The sequence below is a fragment of the Myotis lucifugus genome, unplaced genomic scaffold, assembly GCF_000147115.1.
Source record: "Myotis lucifugus unplaced genomic scaffold, Myoluc2.0 scaffold_38, whole genome shotgun sequence".
Classification (NCBI taxonomy): Eukaryota; Metazoa; Chordata; class Mammalia; order Chiroptera; family Vespertilionidae; genus Myotis; species Myotis lucifugus.
The window spans coordinates 371,636-389,272 of record NW_005871086.1 but is presented as its reverse complement, the minus strand read 5'-3'; the positions used below and the strand labels follow the sequence as shown (position 1 = coordinate 389,272).

The 17,637-nt window shown below is 39.7% G+C and overlaps 1 protein-coding gene and 1 non-coding gene across 2 annotated transcripts; both read right to left on the bottom strand.

Annotated features, from left to right (window-relative positions):
* Window positions 1–1,741: 1,741 nt before the first annotated feature.
* RAB2B (RAB2B, member RAS oncogene family) lies at window positions 1,742–17,610 on the bottom strand. Its single transcript, XM_006087394.3, has 8 exons — window positions 17,429–17,610; window positions 17,113–17,184; window positions 14,016–14,083; window positions 9,521–9,603; window positions 9,268–9,360; window positions 4,918–5,029; window positions 4,091–4,159; window positions 1,742–3,355 (listed from the first exon to the last, which is right to left on the bottom strand). Exons 1-8 carry the CDS (start codon window positions 17,472–17,474, stop codon window positions 3,248–3,250), a joined length of 651 nt encoding a protein of 216 aa, XP_006087456.1. The 5' UTR covers window positions 17,475–17,610; the 3' UTR covers window positions 1,742–3,247.
* LOC111825752 lies at window positions 7,957–8,079 on the bottom strand. Its single transcript, XR_002828943.1, has one exon. It is a non-coding gene; the product is annotated as a small nucleolar RNA SNORA26 (small nucleolar RNA).
* Window positions 17,611–17,637: the final 27 nt, after the last annotated feature.

Below are 17,637 nucleotides of genomic sequence, written 5' to 3'. Positions count from 1 at the left end.
CCCAGGTTCAATTCCGGGCAAGGGCATGTACCTTGGTTGTGGGCACATCCTCAGTAGGGGGTGTGCAGGAGGCAGCTGATCGATGCTTCTCTCTCATCGATGTTTCTAACTCTCTATGCCTCTCCCTTCCTCTCTGGGAAATCAATAAAATATATTTTAAAAAAATAAATAAATACATAAATAAATAGGAAAGGAAATAATTTTATTTACCTTTTTATTGAACTTATTGGGGTGACACTGCTTAACCAAATTATACAGGTCTCAGGTGCACAATTCCACAACACATAGGAAATAATTTAATGGCGGCTTAAATTCTCTTGTGGTCAATGAGATTTCCCCGTGTCCTGGTCTAAATCTCTGCTACCGGAAGTTTTTGTTTTTGAACTGAGGAGTGGAGCCTTTCCAGATCATGACAGGAGTTTCTAAATGAATGACATGTTTGCATGGTCACACATGGTAGGAGTTTAGAGGCCTTAAGGAGTCATATGAGTAATACTTTATCACAGAAGTGATAAGACTTGGCCACTACATTTCCCTGTATGTTGTACAGTCTGTTGACCAAATTCTCTCCTATCATTCTATCAAACTTGAGGTATTAGGATTTATCAGAACAATGTGTTTGTTTGTAACTGCATATGCAGATATTATCTTAATAATAATTTCTAGAATGAGAACCTATTATCCTGCTTGATAGGAAATAAACTTGCTATCAAAGGAACCAGTTATAGGCATTATATTATAGAAAGGAGAAAGGGTGTGCCTGGTCTAATTACTGCTGTCTGCAATGATCTACAATAGTAAGATCTAGACTGCTATAAAAAATATGGTTTCCAATGGTGCTGGCCTTCAAAACCAATCAACGCCCATATTATCGCATAGCTACCATTCTTCATCAGGGGTGGAAGATCCATTTTCGTTTTTTTTTAAAATATATATTTGTATTGATTTCAGAGAGGAAGGAAGAGGGAGAGATAGAAACATCAATGATTGATCGGCTGCCTCCTGCATGCCCCCCACTGGGGATCGAGCCTGCAACTTGGGCATGTGTCCTTGACTGGAATTGACCCCGAGGCCCTTTAGTTCGCAGGCTGATGCTCTATCCACTGAGCCAAACCGGCTAGGGCATGGATGGGAGATCCATTTTCTATGATAATTCATGACCATTCCACTCAGAGCATTGGCAATGATCAACACAGGTCATGAATTTGTCCAGAAATGTTTGTTTCTCCTGTTTATCTTACAATTGGTGAAATACCCAAGTGTAGAAGGTTATGAATGATTTGGATAACAGAACTGGATATAGGATTTTTGGATTAAAAAGATATGCTCCAAAACATCCAAATGGTACACTTTAATGGCTCTGAAAGCAGCCGCTCCAGGCAGAATGCTATCTTTGATCAATGCCTACAAACACTAAATATTTTTTGGTTGATAAAGAAAAACTGTACCAAAACAATAGTTATATTTACTTTAGTTTTGTCCCTCGTGTGAAGGTGCAGGCTAACCCCAAATTCAACAGCCTCAAATCCTTTTTGGAATGAGGTCAGATTTAAAAAAACAAAAGCATAATCAAAGCAATATCCCAAATGTCTCCCAACTTCCTGTGGTGCAGTGTTACCTGGGGGCAGAACCCTCTATGGCATGAATGTATCTCAAGAAGTACCTCCTCCAATATCTTTGATAGAATTTCCTAGGAGAGTATCTACTTATGCTTGAGATAAATCAGAAATGACACATGAAATATGAGCAGCTTGGATACATGCATATATTTAATAATGAAGCAGTTCACCACCAACAACAAAAAAATTAGAAAAATTCATGAGACTCAGTGCTGTGGAATAGTATGGGACAGCAAGGCAAAAAGATACAGCAACTGACCCGGAAAGCTGAATGAAGAGGGAAGCAAAGGCAAATTTGGCTAGGATAGTATTATATGCTCTTGAAAAGGAGAATGGAAAAAAGAAAAGGAGAATGGCTGCTGAAATACCCACTTATTTGACTGCTTAGGAGCAGGCAACTTTACGCTGCATGGAAGGGAAGCAAAGAGCTAAGAAGGGAAAGAGAGGAGAGGGAGAAGAGCAATATAAAATCCAGGGTAAGCAGATGTAAAAGATTGAGATAGAGTTACAAGGAGATGACTCTAAGGCCTTTTGTTTCCTCTGAGCCTGTAAGTATGTCAGTTAAATTCAATGATCACATAAATAGCACTAGGCACTGTGAAGGAATGGTGGAGGGAGTGCTTCACAAAGTACAGGGATAACGTGGTCCCTGCTCTCAAGGAGCTTACATCCTATGTGGGGAGACAGATTCCACACACAAAACAACTATAAAACATATTTACAAAGCAACATAAATACAAATAAATATACATATGAATAAACAACATATGAAAGCTAAGGGGTACTGTGTCAATAATTGCTTAGAATCCCTAGGTCAGTCAAAGAAGACTTTCTGAAGGAAAAAGTTTTGGACTTTGAGTATATAGGGCATGTGCAAAGGCATAGAAGTGGAATATGTCATGTCCAGTAAGTAAGCAGAATAGCTTGATTAGAGTAAAAAGTCTCAATAGGTCTCATTAAGTATGATGAAATAGTAGGGGTCTATTTGGTGAAAGATACTGCAATGTTAGTTCTGGTCCCTAAAACAAACAAACAGGGAAAGATGTTTTCTTTAGGTATTAAGTGGCTACAGGTCCAGGAGCAATTCCACTGCTCTCAAAAGTTTTGTAGTTACTCTAAGACTAGCAATAAGATGGTAGAAAAGTATTCAGCATTCTTCAGCAGCTCAAGAACTCTTGCAGCCTTCTGCAAGAACTCTTATGAAGTGACAGGTGGAAAAACAATGAAATTCAAAGACTGAGGATCTATCATCCAAAAGCTAGCCAGATCCCAGTAATCTCAAGTGCTCAAGCAGAATGTCCCAGACCCATGTTACTGATTCCTGGTGGGGAGCAGATTATGTATACTTCTAAAATAATTTATTTTTTAATTGCCATGACAACCAACTTTGATACTAACATTTTAGAAATAAAATTAGGGTATAAGAAGAGCCCTAATATATAAGGAATGCTCACGTCCCCGAAGAAGGGACAGGTCAGTAAGGGCCCAAATTTTCCCCGGTCTTTAAGTGGAAAGGCAAAACATCACACCTTGAAAAGAGGCTTTTCTCAGCCAAAGTTATTAAGACCTCTGTAAGCCTATTGATCTGAAGCTGTTCCAGGAAGGAGAAAAGAGTCCAGGCTAGACATTCAGCAGCAGCCAGAGTTAGACTCTATGTCACCAGAGTTCCGCTGGGAGGCGATGGGTGCCACTGATGTTGAAATACACTGTTGAGGACCGATCTTGATGCCATTTGCCTGCAAAAGAAAAGAAGCAGTAGTGCCCACCTCAAATGCTCAAGTAAACGGGAGAAAGGAAGGGGATGAAAGGAGAAATCATTAATTACACTTTCTAGAAGCAGATATCACCTTGGCAAGTAGCCATGTGCCCTAACCAGACTGTTGTAGAACAACAATCTGTGACAGTGAAGATGAGATGGCCATCTGTGTTATAAATATTAGATGACTAGATGTGGCTAGTTATACTATTAGATGACTAGAAATGGCTTTTGTTCCCCTTTTTAAGATGACTGTTATACTTAAGATTCACAGCTATGTGCAGAATCAGGATGTGATTAGGAAAGAGAAGGAGCAGGCAAAAGAGTAGAAGTAGTATGTAAGCATATAATTCTTTTATGTTTTGCCCCAAAACTTGCTTTATATAATAGCCCTGCTAAGCAATTAAGTATTACACCTCTCTCAAGCACTGAAATAGTGAAGAAATGAGGATGAGAAGAAAACCTCTCATACTGTATAAGCTTCTTAGATCACCAACTAATAAAATCACTTGAAGCATTCTAGGGTCTCAGATTTGAGAAAAAAAAAAAAACAGAAACAGAAAATAATGACAGGTTTCCGTGCACCTACATAAAAAACAAGTATGAGTTGGCATAGCTTCAACTAGTATAATGTTAGTGGATGCTTACATTCTAAGGAGCTTACTGTAGCATTTAAGACAAAGCAAATTTAATTGTCAGCCCCACCCTTGCTCACCTCATTGTGGACATCAAATAAACCCTGTTGGATCTTCCTATATATTTCTTTGGCTGTGTTAATGAAGGCCTAAAGGAGACATAAATTATATTATTAGGCTCCAGTTTAGGTAGAGAAATAAGGAAAAGAGAATAAAAAGAGTATTCCTATTTGAATTTCTAAAGTGAATTAGAGCCCTAGCAGTTTGGCTCAGTGGATAGAGCATCGGCCTGTGGACTGAAGAGTCCTGGGTTCGATTCCGATCAAGGGCACCTAACTCAGTTGTAGATTCCCAGCCCTGGTCAGGGGCAGGAGGCAACCAATCAGTGTTTCTCCCTCTCCCTTCCACTCTCTCTAAAAATCAATGGAAAAAATATCCTCGGATGAGGATTAAAAAATAAATAAAGTGGATTAGGAACCATTAGAAGAACAGAGTAAAAATGTAGAAGGTCCCCCACAGACCCTGTAAAAGCCATTGTGAGTAGTTTTCAAAAGAAAAAAGGAATTATATGGTATTTTGGTACTGATCCAAGATGTTCCTAGGTTGGCAAACAGGCTCTCTTAATTGATACAGTTAACACCAGGCTGAGAAATGACTACAGTAGAACCCATGAGACCCTCCAACTAAAGTAATTTACAAGTAACAGTGCTGACTAATCCAAGCTTACAATTAATGTTACCCAAAGCAAAAGTAAAATCTTAGAAATCAAGGTAAAGAAATGGGGTGATTCCCTTAAAGGAGACACTTTCACCACATAACATTCTTTCTTTACCCATGTCTCTGAATAAAAGGACAAAGATATGACATAATCTCTGAAATGCTTTCCCTGCTTTTTTCCCAATAGTACCTCTTCAACATTGCAGGCTGTTTTGGCTGAAGTTTCCATGAATATAAGTCCATGCTCCCGAGCAAAGGCTTCCCCTTCTTCTTTCTTCACATCCCTGCGGGACTCTAAGTCACTACAAGAGATTAATTGGGGAGAAAACAAAAATAAGATCCAAATGAAAGAAGAAACTCTCGTTCTAAAAGAATCCCGTAACTGTTTCAATGGTCAGCTAACCCATAAGGAATACAGATCCTACGTGATGTTTATAGGGTTACTGATTTCTGTGGTATCTTAGAAAATACTCTTCAGATCCATGTCGGCTGCTGCATGGTTGAGGATATCTTACTCTATTACAGAGAATAGGGTTTACAAATGGTTAGACAAGCTCATAGTTGCTCGAGGCTTATGCCCTGTGTTTTTTTTCAGATGAGATCCAGTGAAAGCAAAGGAAAGAAGATGAATGGGAAATTCCAGTTGTCAGAAAGGAGAAAAGTCTTAGATGTCCCATCCCATCGTAATGAGTGTCTTCCTCCTTCACTGGAAGCAATTCACAAGAAGAGAGAAAGCCAGGAATAGGAACACAGGTGCTTAACTCTCACTAGTCTCATTATTAACATGTACAATAGCAGCTTGCCATCAGGTAAATGAAGGATTCAGAAAAAATTATAAAATTGGGTAATATGGGGCAGGGGAATAGAGCAAAAGACTTAGAAAGGGAATGGAGTCACACGAAAAAACTTTAGGAAAGACAGAATAAAAGGCTGTAAAATAAGTTTTTTTACTTTTCAAATTAGAAATTTACATTTGGGAGGCTTCTAGTATTTCAATCATGAAAAAAAAAATCAAGGAGTAAGTCCATTAAAGAACAACAAATCTACAAAATGTATATTTATTGTTCATCAGCTGTATACAGACCAGGGAGAACTATCCATCTAAATGTCAACACTCCGAAGCTGTTGTTCTAGTCCAGATGCTCCTCTAAGCTCCAGATCTGTTTGTCCGTTTGCCTTTTCTTCATTTCCACTCTGATGTGTAAAAGGAACTTCAAACTTACATCAAAATGGAACTTGATATTTTCCTCCCAACCTGCTTCTGCGGCAGGCTTCCACATTTCAGTAAATGGCACAAGGCAAAAACCAAGATACCTTTATTAACACCTTTCCCTCCTTCACTCCAAATACCCAATCCATCCCACAGTGAGGTGCTCCCAAAACATACCTTAAAATTCTTTTCTCTTTCTCTCCATCATTATCACCCTACTCCAGTGATGGCGAACCTATGACACGCGTGTCAGAGGTGACACACGAACTCATTTTTTTGGTTGATTTTTCTTTGTTAAATGGCATTTAAATATATAAAATAAATATCAAAAATATAAGTCTTTGTTTTACTATGGTTGCAAATATCAAAAAATTTCTATATGTGACACGGCACCAGAGTTAAGTTAGGGTTTTTCAAAATGCTGACATGCTGAGTTCAAAAGGTTCGCCATCACTGCCCTACTCCAAGCCACCATTCTCTCTCACCCAGAGTACTGCAACTGGGATCCCACTTCAACCCTTGCTCCCCTCCAGAGAGACCTTTTAAAATCTGATCAAGTCACTTCTCTGCTTAAATGCTTCCCATTGTGTTTATAATAAAATCAAAACTCCTTACTAAGGCCTGTAAATGCTACTAGATCTGGTCCCTGAACCTCATCTGATACCATTCCTCCTTGATTCAGTCCAACCACACCAGGTTTCTTTCAATACCATCATTTGCACAGCTTCTTCCAGTTGAGGCTTTCACACACTTTGTTCTCCCTCTCTAATATCTGGGGGGGTGTGGGGGGGTGGTTAAGTTTTGAAAATGTTCTTATTGGTTTTAGAGAGAGGAAGGGAGAGGGAGAGAGATAGAAACAACGATGAAAAACATCTATCAGCTGCCTCCTGCACACCTCCTACTAGGGATCAAGCCTGCAACCTGAGCATATGCCCTGATGGGGAATCAAACTGTGACCTCCTGGTTCATGGACCAACGCGCAACCACTGAGCAACACTGGCTGGGCTTGGGTTGTTTTTTTTAAATCCTCAACCGAGGATATGTTTGTGGTGTGTGTGTTTTTTAATTGATTAGAGAGAGAGGAAGCGAAGAGAAACAGAGAGAAAGAGAAATATCAATGTGAGAAAGAAACGTGGATTGCTTGCATCCTGTATAAGCCCAGGGGATTGAACCTGAAACCCAGGTATGTGACCTGACCAGGACTGGAACCTGCAGTCTTTTGGTGTACAGGGTGATGATCCCAACAACAGAGCTACCCGGCCAGGGCTGTTTTATTGCTGTTGTTTTTAAGTCTTTGCCCACTGAACTCTTCCCCATCCTTCATATTCCAACTTAAATATTACTCTTAATAAAAAAACAGCTCGTTACTCTCTTTTATAGCAGTCCTTTTTTCCCTTCACTGCATTTGTCATAATTTGTAATTAGACACAGATAATTTATATTTAATATCTGTGTCCCCTCTAAACTCCATAGGAGCAGGGGCATGAGTTTTGTTGTTTTGGGTTTTTTTTTTAACCTTGTACATTCAAGGTCTGGCACAGTGTTTAGGACATAGTAGGTTTTCCATAAAACTGAATGACCCAATAAATGAGTACAATTATAGTCTGCGGCCAATTCTCAAATGGTGCAACCTCGGGACTACTACAAACTCAGAAGGGTGCCACGGGATACTTCAAATGTCTGTGGGAAATACAGCAACATTCAGTATAAGAACACTGTGTGAATTACAAGCTAAAGAGAGTTCACAGAGTCAACATTAGACCAGAATAGATGCCGTTTAATATCTTCATCTCTTTGTAAAAAGTTTTTGACAGCTGCTGTGATAAAAAGCAAGTACTTCGCAAAAATCAATTTGGAACAAGAAGTGAGAGTGACAGTGTCAATCTTGATTCCAAGGTTTGAGAAGCTAGGCAGTGCCCAACAAGGCCATACAGGTCATTAATAAGTAATTATGGTTATTTAAAAATGGCTTTCTTTTAATTTATGCTTTTCATTTCTTTTCTTTTTTTTTCCTTTCCCGGCTGTGACTCCAGACAGGATCCAAAGAGGAGTTTTACCATCTCTTCTCTGGGTTTTATCGAGACTTACTTTTTACCCTTCTGTGTTAGCACCTTAAGGCACTGCGTATGTTTTCTCAGTTATTAAGTTGTTATAACAAAAATACTTGTTATGTTGTTTAGAACTAACCATTTAATAACAAAACTGCTAGGTATTTCTTTTGGTTTATGGGTGTCATAGAAAATTTACTGAGAATAATAAGTGTTGAGGGAGATGCAAAGAAACTCAAACCCTTATACACTGCTGGTAGAAATGTCAAATGGTATAGCCATTATAGAAAACAGTATGGCAGTACCTCAAAAATTTAAATGCAGAATTACCATGAGATCAGCAATTCCATTTCTGGGTATACACCCAAAATAATAAAAACCAGGGACCCAAACAGATATTTATAAACCCATGTTGACTGTAGCATTATTTACAAAAGCCAAAAGGCATAAGCAACCCAAGTATCTATCAATGGATGAATAGATAAACAAAATGTGGTAAATACTTTTGATGGAATACTATTCAGCCTTAAAAATGGAAGGAGGGGTGGTGGAGGTAGAAGAGGGCAGAGGGGATAAACAGTGATGGAAAAAGTAAATAAACTTTTTTTTTTTTTTTAAAGGAAAAATAGATGCATCTAGAGGACACTATGCTAAATGAAATAAGCCACAGTCAGCCCTGGCTGAGTAGCTCAGTTGATTGGAGCATCATCCCGATACACCAAGGTTGGGGGTTTGATTCCTGGTCAGGGCACATACAAGAAACAACAAATGAATGTATAAATGGATAGACCAACAAATCAATGTTTCTCTCTCTCTCTTCCCCTTCCTCTCTCTCTAAAACTCAATAAAAATAAATAAATAAGCCACAGTCACAAAAGGACAAATACTATAAGATTCAATTCTGCTTATATTAGATGCCCAGAGTAGTCAAACTCATAAAGACAGAAAGTAGAATGGTATTTGCTGGGGCTAGTGGGATGAAGAATGTGGAGTTAGTGTTTTATGGGAACAGAGTTTCAGTTTGAGATGATAAAAAAGTTTGGAGATGCATGGTAGTGATGGTTATAGAACAACATGTACAAACTTAATGCCACAGAACTGTATACTTAAAAATGAGTAAAACTGTAAATTTTATGTTATATATATTTTACCACAATAATTTTTTTTTACTGAGATACTAAGAGCACCATAAACTAAAAAAGTTTGGGGACCAAGTGATTCAATGTCCATAGAGTACCCAGATGACTGTTGGTATTTATTATTTATTCAAATTAAAACTTACCACTTATTCCCAATCAGCATGATAACCATGTTGGAACTAGAGTGCTGCCGGGCATCCTCTAACCATGAGGTCAGGTGGTTGAAGGTTTCACGCCTACAGTAGAAAAGTTTAGAAAGTGGGTCTGAGGCCCATTTCAAAATGCCAAAGAAATTCCAATGTATGGGAAGGAGAAAAGATAGATGTGTAAAGAAAAATATTAAGATGCCATTCCTCTTTAGCATTCCAATTTTGAGAACAAAGAGATCTGACTCACCTTGTAATGTCGTACACCAGCAGTGCTCCAGCTGCTCCCCTGTAGTAGGAACGGGTGATAGAACGGAAGGATTCTTGCCCAGCCTTTCCCACCAACATGCCAACAAAAAAAATCCCAACAAAGCAAGGTTATTTCCAGAGAACTGACTTGATCACATGCTTAACAGTTTAAAAAATTCCTATAAGAAAAGGGAACTAGTGAAAGGAAACATGACTGCCCATGGAGAAAACCAATATTTTTCAAAGGGAATGCAATTGATATTTTGAATGGGTCAATTATTCCTGTGAGACCACCTATCAAATTGTTGACTAACATTCTGGTTTCTAGGCACTAAATGCCAGTTACACCCCACAGTCAATGTGACAACCAAAGACATTTACCAATAGCCACTAGAATAACTAGAAATAGGACTAGAAACTCAGTACATGTACTGTCAACCCAAACATGATATTGAACACATCACATTAACCTTTCTTTTCTGTTTCTGTTCCTTTACCTATAAAAAGAAAAATTATCTTAACATGCTAATACCCTGTCAAATGAAAGTTTCATTTCAATGAATCAATACAGAATATTAGTCAGATACAAAGCACTTGAACAGGGAAAGAAGCCCAGGGCCCAGAACAGAGTTTTCCTTAAAAAAAAAAAAAAAAAAATTCAACTGTTCACACTCTAATTTCCAATTAGAGTCAAGATACTAAGTTTTATTTATAAATGAGTAATTTGTTAATGCCTCCACAAAATGGGTACTTTTGTTTTCCTGATGGGATTTCCCCCCCTCCTTATAGGAAAAGCATCTTTTAAATAATAGTATGAATAAAACAATAATTGAATCTATAATATTAGTAGAGTTTTCACATTCTTGAAATCAATTAATCTCATATTCCTACATGAAGATTGGGTGCCCTGACAAGATAGCTGTTGGTCAGAGCACCATCTTGATACTCCAAGGTTGCAGGTTCCATCTCTGGTCAGGGTACATACAAGAGTCAAACAATGAATGCATAAATAAGTGGACCAACAAATCGATGTTTCTCTCTCTCTAATCAATAAATAAATTTTAAAAAATTAAAGCTTGGGACGGAAGGCTACTATTCATATTTTAAAGATGGAAAAACTAAAATTGGACATGGGAAAAGAAATGACTTTCTCATAGTAGAATGACAATATGATACCAGTAATACCACAAATGGAAAAAATGAGGTTCAAAGCGGTAAGTTCAGTAGCTGGCCAAAAATTATAAAGTTTATAAATGCTGAATCTATAGCTTAAACTTAGTATCATAATACTTCCTAGCACAAAAGTTTGTTCTCTTGGTCATGACATCATATAATCTAAACCCGGGTTTGAAGATGAGAAGAGAATTCCAGTACACTAATTGTAAGATTACTTTTCCAACAACACTAAATCTCTTTCCAATAAGAATCATTCAAATGTTTTGTTGAGTTGCATACCTGTTAGAACAGGGGTCCTCAAACTTTTTAAACAGGGGCCAGTTCACTGTCCCTCAGACCGTTGGAGGGCCGGACTATAGTTTAAAAAAAAACTATGAACAAATTCCTATGCACACAGCGGCGGCAAAAATATCCAGCGAGCTGGATAAATGTTTTCGTAGTTTGAGGACCCCTGTGTTAGAACATTAGAATCCAAAAATAATTCTAAAGAATTCGTTGGTAATATTAGTAATAATTTAAGATTTAAAACACAAGTTTTCCTTCCAAGAACTCAATGCTTTATTCTCTAACAGTTTTTTAAAATATGTTTGTATTGATTTTTTAGAAAGAGGAAGGGGGAGAGAGACAGAGAGAGATAGGTAAAGAGAGAGAGAGATGCCGAAACCGGTTTGGCTCAGTGGATAGAGCGTCGGCCTGCGGACTGAAGGGTCCCAGGTTCGATTCCGGTCAAGGGCATGTACCTGGGTTGCGGGCACATCCCCAGTAGGAGATGTGCAGGAGGCAGCTGATCGATGTTTCTCTCTCATCGATGTTTCTAACTATCTATCTCTCTCCCTTCCTCTCTGTAAAAAATCAATAAAATATATTAAAAAAAAAAAGAGAGAGAGAGAGAGAAAGAAAGAAAGAAAGAAAGAAAGAAAGAAAGAAAGAAAGAAAGAAAGAAAGAAAGAAAGAAAGAAAGAAAGGCGGGCGGGAGGGAGGGAGAAAGAAACACCCCAACTGGGAAACAAACCCGCAACCTGGGCATGTGCCCTGACTGGGAATCAAACCGGCAACCTTTCAGTGCATAGGATGATGCTCAACCATCTAAGCCCACTCTGGCCTGGGACCCTAATAGTTTTGTCTTAAATTTATTCCTGTTTTGCTTTTATCTCTTACTGACTTTTTCTCCTCTATTGTTGAAAGACCCTCCTATCCTGTGGCCTAGTAGGAACTAACAGGGAAAGTTTGAGGGAGACCCACATGATGGTTGAATTATATGGTAGCATTTAACTTTAGCAGCTGAAAATACTTCCAGTGAGTCATCAGAATATGTCTTTTAAAATCAAATCACACCCTAGCCACTTTGGCTCAGTGGATAGAGCTTTGGCCTGCAGACTGAAGGGCCCCAGGTATGATTCCAGTCAAGGGCACATGCCCAGGTTGTGGGCTCAATCTCCAGTAGGGGATGTGCAGGAGGCAGCTAATCAATGATTCTCTCTCATCATTGATGTTTCTATCTCTCTTTCCCTCTCCCTTCCTCTCTGAAATCAATAAAAATATGTTTAAATAAATAAATGAAATAAAATCACTTCGTCTCAGTCCAGTTTATGAATCAAAGTTTGTGAGCTAATAAGCTAGAAAGACTGGTTCAAGTTGGGCTGGTCTGCATCAGTCTGAGGTACCTTGCCCATCCCAAGTAAAAAATCTGAAGCAGCAAAGACTAAGATGGAGGTTTGATAAAGAGAATTAAGTTTTCTAATTTCTTCCAAGTGGAAGCATATTGTACTTTCAAGACATATACTTGGAAGCATAAATTCCTACAAAGTCAGATACGCTCATTTCCTAAGAACCAAAGTGCATTCCAAAATAAAATACAAATTAATTTGGGATTATTTAATTAATATTTTATATTAGCTATAGTACAATGCCTCTTCAGTTAGCATGGTTATTTGGGCAAATATAGATAAAGAATGAAGAAAGATAAAAAGTAATATGGCCCTAGCTGGTTTGGCTCAGCTAATATGCTAATTAGACCGGACATCTTCTGGACAAAGCCATAGTGGCGGGGGCCGAGGCAGAGGCAGTTAGGGGTGATCAGGCCAGCAGGGGAGGGCAGTTAGGGGCAATCAGGCCAGCAGGGGAGGGCAGTTAGGGGCGATCAGGCCAGCAGGGGGGAGTCAGCAGGGGAGCAGTTAGGGGTATTAGGCCAGCAGGCAGAGGCAGTTAGGGGCGATCAGGCAGGCAGGCAGGTGAGTGGTTAGGAGCCAGCAGTCCTGGATTGTGAGAGGGATGTCCGATCGCCGGTTTAGGCCCGCCTAAACTGGCAGTCGGACACCTCCCGAGGGGTCCCAGATTGGAGATGGTGCAGGCCGGGCTGAGGAACCCCACTGTGCACGAATTTTGTGCACTGGGCCTCTAGTAAGTAAATAAAAATAGAGATTTTAGCTAAACATTAGGAACTATGTGGTAGCTCCCTTTAACTTAAAATAGAGACTAGAATATTATTTTTCTTAGGGAAAATAAAAGTACAAACCAAATGAGATAATGTATATGAAAGCAATTTATCTGGATAAAATTACACAAAGTCAACTAAATTTTGGCAAGATAACATTTGTCAAATTTTAAAATATGCATAACCCTTGACCCAGAATTTCCATTTCTGGGCAGGTATACCACAGAAATCCTCAAATATCTGAATATAGATGTAGTAAATAAGAATAAACAATGAAACTTTGCAATTTTGGTAACCACCTAACTTTCCATCATGGGCAATGGTTAAATTAATGATGGTACAGACATTCTATGATTCTATGCAGTGGTTATAAGAAGTGAGGAAGATCTATATGTATCAACATGGAAAAATCTCCACAACATAGAGATTGTTTATAAAACAAAAACCCAAGTCACAAAGCAAGTCTACTTTGTCACAATTCTAAAAACAAAATAAAACCACTACCATATATTTGTTTGTTTCTATTTCTGTATTTAAATACAGAGGAAAAGTGTGAATCATTAATAATGGTTTACTCTGGCAAAGTAAAAAACCAACATTGGGAAGGAGAGAGCTTTATGTGACATTTACTTCTGATTCTGTACCCTTATATGGTTGGCTTTTATTTTTACTAGAACAAACATATATATTACTTGGGTAATTTAAAACAAAAAATTAAAAATATGGCATTCAGAATTTGTAACTGTAACAGAGGGAAGTGAAAGCTTCCCTAGCTCTTTGATTTCATTCTTCCCCATTAGCCCCACCCACAAAGCCCCTTCCATGCTCATCGGCCTTTCGTGTTATATTTGGATCTTGGTTACAAACTAAATTACTTTGTCCTCACCGTATCCCAGATTTGCAGTTTGATTTGTTTTCCATCAATGTTGACCATACGGGCCCCAAACTCCACACCTGTCAGTGAAGACCAAGAGAAAGACTGTGATTCTCATGAACAGCCATGTTAAGTGAGAAGTTCCTCTTTTCTTCAATATGCTAATGACTTTGCTCTCAGTGCCACTAAACCCATTATCACAGCCTGTTTGCTCCAATTAATTTGTGTTCCTTGAAGTTTCATTTCTAAAATTAAAAACTGTTCTAGGTGATAATAACCTCAGAAACGTAACCAAAGAACAGATATGAGGACAAAACAAAGTAGAAAAGGTGAATAAATTTGTAGCAATATTACTTCGTGTTTAAGATTGATTAGGTAATGTTTAATTTTGTAATTTTTTAAAAAAATATATTTTATTGATATTTTACAGAGAGGAAGGGAGAGGGATAGAGAGTTAGAAACATCGATGAGAGAGAAACATCAATCAGCTGCCTCCTGCACACACCCTACTGGGGATGTGCCCGCAAGCAAGGTACATGTCCTTGACCGGAATCGAACCTGGGACCCTTCAGTCCGCAGGCCGACGCTCTATCCAGGTTAGGGCTAATTTTGTAACTTTTTTAAAAAAACTTCTAAAAATATTTCCTAGCATTTTCTCAAAGTCATTCTTTAGTCCTCTATATAAAACAATATTTCTGTTTTTGCAATTCCAGAATTTTTTGTTTGACAAAAGAGCCTACCTAAGAAATAGGTTCTTAAGAATGATAAATTTAAGACCTCCAAAAATTCTCAAGAGTTCACTAGAAAATAGCTTTCCTCATAGGAGTATGGAAACTGACAGTCTGAATAAAGGTTCTGGTTTTCCTGGCGTCTATCTTCTTTCAAGGTAACGTCAAGACAAAACTTAAAAATCAGCCCAGCCAGTGTTGCTCAGTGGTTGAGCGTCACTCTATGAACAAGGAGATCAGAGCACATGCCTAGGTGGCGGGCTGCATCCTAAGTGGGGGGCTTGCAGGAGGCTGATCAATGATTCTCTCTCATCACAGATATTTCTATCTCTCTCTTCCTCTCCTTTCCCCTCTGAAATAAAAATTTAAAAATAATAATAATTTTAAAAATAAAGAATAGTGATAGCTACTGAAAAATGTCCCTATTTTTTCCCCCCTTTCTGGAAAATAGGAATGGAATTTCAATGGGGAAGGTTAAAAAACAAACACAAAACTTCATCTCCTTTTATGCAACTTTCTCTATTTAGAAACTCAGAGATGCTTATATTTTGCATATGTTTTCTATCCAACTGCCTTGTTTATCTTGGTACAGAAGACTGAATTTATCTTGGTACCGAGGAAAGAAACAGAGCCTGTAATGGACTCTGGGGAAAACATGATTGATCACATCATTCTTCAGATTTAAAACTTGTCATTTCCACCCTAACCGGTTTGGCTCAATGGATAGAGCGTAGGCCTGTGGACTCAAGGGTCCCAGGTTGGATTCCGGTCAAGGGCATGTACTTTGGTTGCGGGCACATCCCCAGTAGGGAGTGTGCAGGAGGCAGCTGATCGATGTTTCTAACTCTCTATCCCTTTCCCTTCCTCTCTGTAAAAAAAAATCAATAAAATATATTTTTAAAAAAAACCAAAAAACTTGTCATTTCCTATTACTCGGGGTATTTCAAAACTTGGTCCCTAATTTATTCTTTACCTTTCATTTTTACCACTCTTCACTTCAAACTCTATGCTCCAGCCATATTAAACTACTTTCACTTTTCCAAAGGTAGCCAGGTCTCCATCATTCCTGAGCCTTTGCACGCTATTATTCCCTCTTGCCCTGATCACTTCTCAACCTCATCTCTACAACCCCTTTGCCTAGCTAACTCTTGCTCATTCTTCAAGTCCCAGCCTTTCCTGAGAGAGATGAGTCTCTCCTTCCCTTTTGCAATAGGAATGCACTTGTCAATACACGGTATCTACTCCCAGCTCCACCTCCTACATTGGAAGATTGTAAGCTACTTACGGGCAAAGTTTGCCTTGGTAAGCACTGCATCATTAGCACCTATCATGGTGTGAGTGTCCACTTAATATTCATTTCCAAAAATATTTTCCTGTTGATGCTATCCTCTAAGTCCTTTTGTAACCACACTAGGTATTTGGCTCTGGGTAAGTTCTTTGGAAGCAGTAGTAGCTACAGATTTCCATAACCTGGGGCTTGGAGGTGGCAATATGGTAAGAATGGGAGTCAGGGATTTGATTCAGAAACTGCATTTGCATGGCAAGAAGGCTAGTTTTATACATTTCTTTGTCTGGGGTGAAGTTATGGAGATAATGGGGACGGGAATACTAAGGCCCCAGCAGGCCATGCCTTATCCCAAATGTGTGGGAGATGTTTATACCTTCCAGGATCACCAGTGCATTTTTTGGAACCCTAACATACTCCTTTCTTTATAAATTATTAGTTTCAGCTACCTTTTAAGTCTGGGGTGGCTCTTCCATTTGCTTCTTCCTCTCCAACACACAAAAAGACTACACATTGGTAATTACCGGTTTGGCTCGGTGGATAGAGCACCGGCCTGTGGACTGAAAGGTCCCAGGTTCGATTCCAGTCAAGGGCATGTACCTTGGTTGTAGGCACATCCCCAGTGGGAGGTGTGCAGGAGGCAGCTGATCGATGTTTCTAACTCTCTATCCCTCTCCCTTCCTCTCTGTAAAAAAAATCAATAAAATATATATTTTTTTAAAAAAGACTACACATTGGTAATTACTTTACAAAACCTACGTGGGGCTACCCGTAATTTCCGGCAGAGCGAGTTTGTAAATTATGCTTTCGTGCGATTTTCCATAAACATTCAAATTGCGTTTGGGGGGGAAAAAAATCCTACAGCAACTAATTCATACCTCACGCTCACTTCTAAAGTTACCTTTCAATGATGTACCCCCCATCCCACTATTCCCCATTTACGGCATGTGATCGGTCACTCTTCATGTAATATCACTTTGGACTAGTTTAAAAGGAGGGAAAGCGAACTTTTTACTTCCCACCCTGACGGCGGCTCACTTTCCTCTTTAGCTCGTCGGGTTTCACTCTCTGCTCCGGGACAGGCACAGGCACTTACCTATGGTGAGGTCGTGGACAGGCTGGAACCGCTTGTCCGTAAACTGCAGGAGGAGACATGACTTCCCCACACCTAAGGGAGGAGGACGCACAGCCTAGCCTTCGCGCGGCCGGGGAGCAGCCCCGAGTCCGGGTGCCGGGGACTGGGGACTGGGAACCGGGAAAGGAGACCCCGAGCCCCGCCCCGCCGCCCTGCCCCGCCCCGCCCCCGCCCGCTCTCACCTTAACCGCCCAGCCCACTGAGCCCCGCCCCCACGACCTGATTTGGGAGCTGGGGATCCCCGCCCCGGCCAGGAGGGCAGTCGCCCGCCGGTTACCTGTGTCCCCGATGATTATGTATTTGAAGAGATAAGCATAAGTCATGGTCCCGTTTCCTCTGGATTCCGGGTCCGCCCGACTTCAACAGCCACTTGCCTCCGGCCTCTCTAGCCACTCAATCCGCCCATCTCCGGCCCCTCTAGTCCCGATCGCGTCTCTATGGCTCTCCCCAGAAATCCTCTCTGGGTCGGAGCCACGGTCGTCCTCA

Coding starts and splice junctions, on each gene's coding strand:
- RAB2B (XM_006087394.3), bottom strand. CDS start 17,474: ATGACTTATGCTTATCTCTTCAAATACATAATCATCGGGGACACAG. Junction 17,185..17,428: donor CATAATCATCGGGGACACAG/GTAACCGGCGGG, acceptor CTCCTCCCTTAG/GTGTGGGGAAGTCATGTCTC. Junction 14,084..17,112: donor TGTCCACGACCTCACCATAG/GTAAGTGCCTGT, acceptor CTTCACTGACAG/GTGTGGAGTTTGGGGCCCGT.